General features: G+C 34.1%; 1 protein-coding gene across 1 annotated transcript; it reads right to left on the bottom strand.

Moving 5' to 3' along the window:
- Window positions 1-1878: 1878 nt before the first annotated feature.
- Window positions 1879-3739, bottom strand: LOC145157101 (putative protein phosphatase 2C 25). The gene is made up of 4 exons (XM_079076233.1): window positions 3245-3739; window positions 2638-2976; window positions 2339-2518; window positions 1879-2224 (listed from the first exon to the last, which is right to left on the bottom strand). Exons 1-4 carry the CDS (start codon window positions 3653-3655, stop codon window positions 2060-2062), a joined length of 1095 nt encoding a protein of 364 aa, XP_078932359.1. The 5' UTR covers window positions 3656-3739; the 3' UTR covers window positions 1879-2059.
- Window positions 3740-7998: the final 4259 nt, after the last annotated feature.

Genomic DNA, 7998 nt, shown 5'->3' with positions numbered 1-7998 from the left:
ATACATTGCATTAGCATCACATATAATACATTGCATGAGATTTAAGCTTTATATTTTTTTAGTTAAAAGATGGCTGGTAGTTAAAGGATGACAACACACCCCACTCATACACACTGAAAATTCAAAATTGTAAGAATTACAAAAGCTTATGTAATTTCTATGTGTCATCTAATTTTAATAAGTAAAAATATCACCACCCCTTTCACCTTTAATATTCAATCTTTGATATTCATGATTCAATATAACTTTTGAAGGGTTGTTACGGTAAGGATATCTAAATTAAAATGACAGTTATGATAATTTTGAGACATACCCTCAAAACCTTTTCATAAGATTACTGCACGAAATGGAAAAACACAATTCTATTGGATATATATGAATTCCAATCAAAGTTCAAAGATTCATATGACGATTGATAATTAAGAATTACAATTATTTTGCTGTATTATTTTCTTTAACTAAATATACAATCACCATTCATTTTTGTTACAAAGCATGCAAAATTTTCTTATGATTTTAGAAAAAAAAAACACGAGTGATAGTAAATAGATGCGGAAATCATTTAACATCTATTTATCCACTTTTATGAAATATTATTTGTAAATTATAACTTAATTTCTTAAAAACAAAATTATTTGGACGTAGGTTTGTTATGGTCAATGGCAAGAAGATGTGATCCCCAAAAAAAAGAGTCAAAAGCATTGGTTTAGAACAGAGTGGCAGGCATCACCCGGTTGACCAGGTGTTACTTGAATATAAAATGAATTAGAACCAGCAGCACAGTTTTTTCATGTTCCAAACAAAACCAACTATGTGATCCACCTACCAAGGCTCACTTATTTGACCTTGTGCTTCAATTTAGATATATTATTTATAGTTATAATATAATAGATAAAAAAACTAGAGAAAATTATAAATATAATAATGGCTTTTCACACAAGAAAAGTACAAATATAATAATGGTTTTTCACAAAATAGCCAACTAATTTCTAGTTTCTACAAAATAACTACAAATTTCGTAATAGACCACTGAGAAATCACTATTTACAGCGAATTTGTTTTTTTACTATGATATCCAAAAATAAAATCCAATAAAAGTTTATCAATTTAGCAATGCTAATTTGCTATTAATTTCATAATGCCAACTTGCTATTTGACATTAGCAATGTCAATTACGATTTCTCCATGCCAAGTTGCAAATTTTCAATGCTAAATTGTAATATGACAATTTGTGTTTATAAACATCAAAAAGGTTGAAGTTCCTTTTATTGTGGGATCTTCAAATACCAAATTTGTAGCATAAATAAACTTCATAGTGCGAAAATGAAGTTTTAGGTTGAGGAAGATTTTTCAAAAGAAAAAACACTGTGTAAAAGAGATTAAAGATGTTAAAAAATTGCATATTTTAGGAGGACAAATTTCACAGCAAACAATGATTTCAAAATAGGTCAATTGCAAATTTGGTGATTATTTTGTAAAAAATGTTTTTTTTTTCTTTTTTGCTTATTTTGTAAAAATACTCATAAGAATATGCTCATATTTGTCTTTTTCTCTAATAACAAAAGAAAAAAAAATAAAAAAAATACTATGATCAATTGTTAAACATTTATCTTTAAATGTATATTTTCATTTATAATACTTTTTACCTAATGTTTATCAACGAATCATTAAATTATATAGTTTCATTAATTATTATTTTCTATAATATTTTCTTAAACTTAATGTAGGGTTAAAAACGAGAATCTATTTGACTTAATCCCTTTATTTAAATACCAAATATTATTTTTTTTAATTTTTTGTCACAATATCAAATTGAATAAAAATACAAGCACAAAGTACAAACATTTTTACTTTCATTATGACCCCAAAAATGGGGGCATACCATGTATGTAATTTCATTTCACGAATCTCATCAAATAAGAATACATAAACGGGAAAAACATTAGATTGTGTAGGAATTAGGATTAAAAAAAGAATAAACAATAATTTATATCTATCGACTCTAAACATCCAATAATTTGTATGTAACTGATGTTGGGTTGATCTATTTGTTATATGTTCAAGAAGTGAAATTAGACAATCTAATAATCATAACACTCATGTCATCGTACGAACCCCTTGATGTCGATAAGCCGACCAGCTTCTTACAAGCGGAAAAAAGATCAGACTTTTCGATTCCCACACAAAAAGGGCGAATAATGTCAACTGCTTCTTGATTACTCACCTGAAAAGATGTAATTAACAATTATTCGGTGTAAAAATTACATTTCCTTTTTTTTTTATCTGGATTAATAATGTTTACAAAAATATTTGTAAAATAATCATAACAAGCATTTACCGTATCCCAGATTCCATCTGAAGCAAGGATTAAGAACTCGCATTCGTGTGTAATTTGGAGGATTTTTGTTTCTGGTTCTGAAATCACCCATTTCTTGAGATGTTTGTCTCCAATTCCTCTTGATACCGCAAGTGAACCTTGTATTCTCCAAACGCCATTGCGACAATCAACATATCCACCCTAAAATCAACATTCATCAAAATCAAATCACTAAGACTTCATTCCTTTTATGAGTATATTGATTGATATCAGTCATCACAACCACATTCAAGAAGGAATGGGTCTAAATTAGTTCTTACCATGGACTCGATTCTATCTTTTTCGTCATTCCTTGAAGGTTTGTGATCGACAGTGAGAGCTTCTGCAACTCCACCTCGGCTCATAACTGCACGACAGTCACCTGCATTGGAGACTATGAGGTTGCCCTTACGAATCAATGCAGTCACACAGCAAGTTCCCCCATTGATGTCTTCTTTTAGAAATTCCGAGTCTGTTGCGAGATATCCCTCTCTAACAGCTTCTGCGATTTCATATTCACATCTGTTTGCTATTTTGGAGATGATGTTGCTATGCAGATGCTTTGCTGAGAATTCTGCAGCCTTTTCCCCTCCATGCCCATCAAAAACACCAAAAAAGGCCTATAATCATCATGTATAAACGATTTAGATACGTCAATGGCGAAACAACGAAGCACTGCTCAAGAAGAATATGGCGATCGATGCTGAAAATTTTCATGAATACTGGACTTCTTCATGTTGATTGGATTAAATTTAGTCCAATTTCGGTAGATCTTATTGATTTACGTTACGAGACTGAAACCGATTACAAAGTTTATTGTGTTTGATAACGCAGATGATAATAGTTTTAGCAACAAATCAAAATAATTTGAAATCAAAGCATATATACCTGTTTGGTATCTCCTTGGAGATCAACAACGGCAGAATATCGGTCCTCCATGGCTCCCCTTTTCCCTCTTTTACAATACACAGAATACTCCTCCCCTTCCTCATCGATCTCCGCCACTTCATCGTTCGGTTTCGCAACCTCATCCATAAGACTCAACGGTGCAAATGGAATCTGAATCCTCGCCGGCCTCTTCCTCTTCAAGACAACCGACGGCGAGGGATTCGAATCACAACTGATAATCTTTCCTTCCTTATATCCATTGGTAGGGTTATGAAGGTATGACGACGGAGGTGACGGCGCCGGAGATGTATGACGGAGAGAGAGCGATGATGACGGAGAGATCATCGGTTTACCAAACATCGGTGACGATAAGAACACCGGCGAGTTCGTTGGTGCAACGGCACAGGGCATGTTACCGCAGGTCTTTTTTTTTCGATTTCTAATTCCTGGTTGGTCGTCGACGGCGAAAAATAGGGAAACAGAGGAAATTTCCAATTTAATTTAATACGGAATTTGGTGTTTGCGTTCTAATTATATATATACACGCACATACAGAGGAGGGAGTCAAGGAAAGCGATGTTTTATTGACGGTAATGGCGCAAGGTAGAAGTTTAATGGCCGATTTTGTTCTTTTCATTCCACGCGCTTTACATTGCGTGATGGACAATATGCTTGGCATTTCGAATGAAGTTATAAAAACTTCAAAAAAAAATCTTAAATATATAAAAAACGTCATAAACATAAACAAAGTAAAAGTAAGGGATAATGACTTAAAAGGGTAATATATTTTTCGATTTGTACACATTTGGTCATTGAGTTCTTTTTTCGTCCACATTTACCCCTTCAACTTGTTAAACTGTATACATTCGGTCCTTATGACCGGCTACTCCAGGTTACCCGGTAAAAATGACTTAATAGGGTAATATATTTCTCACTTTGTACACATTTAGTCCTTAATATTTTTGTACATATTTAGTCCTTTTTTTTTTTTTTTTTTTTTGCAAATAAGTCATTTTTTTTGTAATCATTCAGTACTTATGAATGATTTTTTAGTTTTTTCTCACGAAATTTTACATGGGACATTCATTAATGAGGTGTATGGGCTTTTGATGCTTATATTCATCGCGATCTCGACTACTTGGTTGCTTAGGTCATGTGTTCTGAACGTCATAACTTCTTCATATGATCTCGGATTTCAACAATCTTTATATCCATGTGTTCGTATTTTAGTCTACTACAACTTTCATTTAGATTACTCTCATTAAAAAATAATATATTTTTACTTACGATTTTTATATCCATACGCGGTGGCGGATTTAGTATGGTCCCGATGTTGCACCGACAACACCTGTTTTTTCTGTTCGCAGTGGAAAATATTTCGCTTTATTTTTTACGTTTATACCTATTTTCCATGTATCGGCAACACCTACTATGTATTATTGCGTCTTCCCCTGTCCATACGTTTTTTTATGAATGTATGTATGTATGTTTTTTTTATAAAATCGTTAGTAAAAATATATTACATTTTAACGGGAGTAATCTTAATGAAAGTTGTAGTAGACTCAAAAAATGAACACGTGGATAAAGATCCTTAAAATCTGATATCGTATGAAGAAGTTACGATGTTCAAAATACAATACCTAAGCCAAACCACAAGACTTACGCAACCAAGCAGTCGAGATTGCATTGGACATAAGCATCAACAACCCCAAGCACCTCATCAATGATTGTCTCACGTAAGATGTCGTGAAAAAAACCTAAAAAAATCATTCATAAGTACTGAATGAGTACAAAAAATGACTTATTTTGAAACAAAAAAACAATGTTAAGGACTAAATATGTACAAAAATATTAAGGACTAAATGTGTACAAAATGAAAAATATATTACCCTATCAAGTCATTTTTCCCGGCTAACCTGGAGTAACAGGTCATAAGGACTGAATGTGTACAGTTTAACAAGTTTAAGGGGTAAATGTGGACGAAAAAAAAAACTCAGTGACCAAATGTGTACAAATCGAATAATATGTTACCCTTTTAAGTCATTATCCCTAAAAGTAATATATGGGTCTCGTTTTACTCTCCAAAATACTATACCATTTTGCCATCTTAATGAATAACCAATTAAAATGGTCTCACCTTTCAAATGACTATATGAAAAAAACGTAACAATTTCTTTAAAAAAATGACTATACATTCATTAGATAATCTTAAGAACATCAAATTCTCAAAATCAAATCTGAATGATTGCATATTGTGTTCATAACTCTACATCATAGCTCAAAATACAACTTGCATGCAAAACAAACCTTAATGATAGTAACCAAGTGTATTCTCAATGTTATTGAATAGAGAAGCATATTACACGAGCCGTGTGATGTTGAGGTGGAAGCTTTTAATTGTGTGAACACCACCACCAGATGTGTGATGCTTATTTCATGTGGTGTCCTATAAACCCAGCCACGTTCCTTCACGTCTGAAAGCTTTTTTTTTTGTTATTTTTTCCGATTGTACTCTTATAAATAGTTATTCACTACATAAAATCATTTAATATCACAATTTCATTCTCAAATTTCACAAAAAAGAAACACAACCACAAAAAAGAAGACTACAACGTTTTTTTCACAATAATCGCTCAAGCAACATCGCAATAATCTTCATATTCATCTTCATACTCGTCACCCTTACCCTTAGACTGCGATGTTTTTTTCAAGATGAAGTATAAAGTTCACATCCAAGGAAAAGATCACATACTTTAAATAGAGGCCAGGTAGCTTAGTGCACAACTATTTTGACGAGAAATGCATATATGATGCTATCTCATTTAAATGCCTACTCTAAAATAAAAAAAATATATAAATAAAACACCAAAATAACCGAAAAAAGTAATAAAATTCATTTTATACAGAATAAAAAAAGAAAAATATATCACAATAAAGAAATATACTTTACTCTTTCTCATATAAATTGATTAGATAGAGTTAAGGCGTTGTTTGATATGTTGCCGACTCAGTCCAGTCAAACCTATTTGGTTGACTCGGTCAGATCAATACGTTTGATACCTTCCTATGCTGCATCTTACTTGGTCATGAATGTCTGACTGAGCCATCTAAAAAAAACTCGTTGACTAAAACATAAAAGACTCGTTCCCTTATTTGCCATTCTCATGCGTTCCTTCTCCTTGCCCACTCCGACGTCTGCAAAGGCAAACAGATATCAGCACCACTCTTGCCTCTTTCTCGGTTCGATTTCAAGGTTAGCAACAATGTTCCACAATCTTTCTTCAACCGGTAAGCTTCTCTTTTATTATTCTCCATTTGTAAAATCAATCTCCTTTCTTCCCTTATCCATCTATGAAATTGATTGTAACACTTGGATATTGGTAAGTTTCTTATTTAGCCTCTTTATAAAAAAAGTTTGCAAAATAGTCCCTCAGCTAGTACGCGGGGTGTACTGGAGTGGTACACTTAGCGTACTAGCATTGCATGGACGCAAAGACTCTTTTGAACATGTTTACTCAACCTCTTTACCCTTAAAACCCTAATTTCGTCCCTTAGCCTTGTGTGTTGCCTTTGGAGCTCTTGTGAAGCATTCTTGGTGTGTTTTGTGCATCTTGAAGAGGAAGGAGAAGGTTGAAGGCTCATCCTTTGGAGAAGAGCTTTGAGATCCAGCTTTAGCATCTCCATTTCGTGGCATTTAAGGTATAAAGCTCAAAGCTTGTCAACTCATTTCATAGATCTATTCATTGGCTTTTTTTAGCTATTTTGGTCCCTTTTTGGTTGGTTTTGTGAGCTAAGGTCGTTTATGGAGCTTATCCTTGTAGATCTAGGCATATTAAGGGTTTCTTAAGCATAAAGGTGCAAACTTTATGGGGGGGTTTTGGTCTCATGCATGTATTAAGTCATTTATTAAGCTCTTTTGAGCTCTAGAGCCCCATTAAGCCATGCATGTACGTAAAGTTGGCAACTTTACGTGATAAACCACCTTAGGGATGTCAGATCTAAGATTTGGGTCGAGGTCTTAACCAAATAAGTGCTTAATAGAAAAAGTTGGCTGATCTGGAAGTACGTTGGGCGTACAAGCTAGTACGTCGTGTGTGTAATCCCCAAAGCAAGTAAGCTTAGAGGACGAGCTGGGTACGCCCCGCGTACTCAGCAGAGGGGCTACAAAATCGTTTGGGCTCACGGTGTTGGGCCATGTTTGGACTCTTGATGGTTAGGGCCTTGTTGGGCCATCAGAATATTGGTTTGGGCTAAGGATAATTATTGGACTCTTTGGTTGAAGGCCCATGAAGGGGGTTTGGGCCCAATTTGGAAAATTGGGCCATATTTGGGCCTTGGATGATTATTTTGTAAATTTGGGCTTTTTGGACATTTGGATTGGGCTTTGGCCTTGGGCAAAGTTAGGGAAGGGTAAAAAGGTCTTTTACCCTAGTTTTGGACTATTAGTGTTAGTCGAGATCTAATTATTAATTGAATGTTATTTTGTAATAGCGCGGGGATCTTAGCGGGCCAACATCTAGATATTTATTTGTGAGATCCAGCAGCCTGAGGTGAGTTTCCTCACTGTGTTTAGCGGGTCGAAGGCACCAATACCGGCCCCTGGTTTGATATGTTAGTATGCTAGTTGTCTGCGTAACTCTTGCATGTGTTATGTGTATATGTTTACCGGACGGGGCTCGATGTCGGGCGGGGCCCGATGACTGTATTGTATGCTATTATCTTTGTGATTATCGCATATGTTTGTATGTTTATAT

This window comes from Lactuca virosa, chromosome 2, assembly GCF_052849685.1.
Source record: "Lactuca virosa cultivar CGN04683 chromosome 2, Lactuca_virosa_CGN04683_v6, whole genome shotgun sequence".
Taxonomy (NCBI): domain Eukaryota; kingdom Viridiplantae; phylum Streptophyta; class Magnoliopsida; order Asterales; family Asteraceae; genus Lactuca; species Lactuca virosa.
The sequence above is the reverse complement of the archived record's forward strand: the minus strand, read 5'-3'. Positions and strand labels throughout refer to the sequence as shown.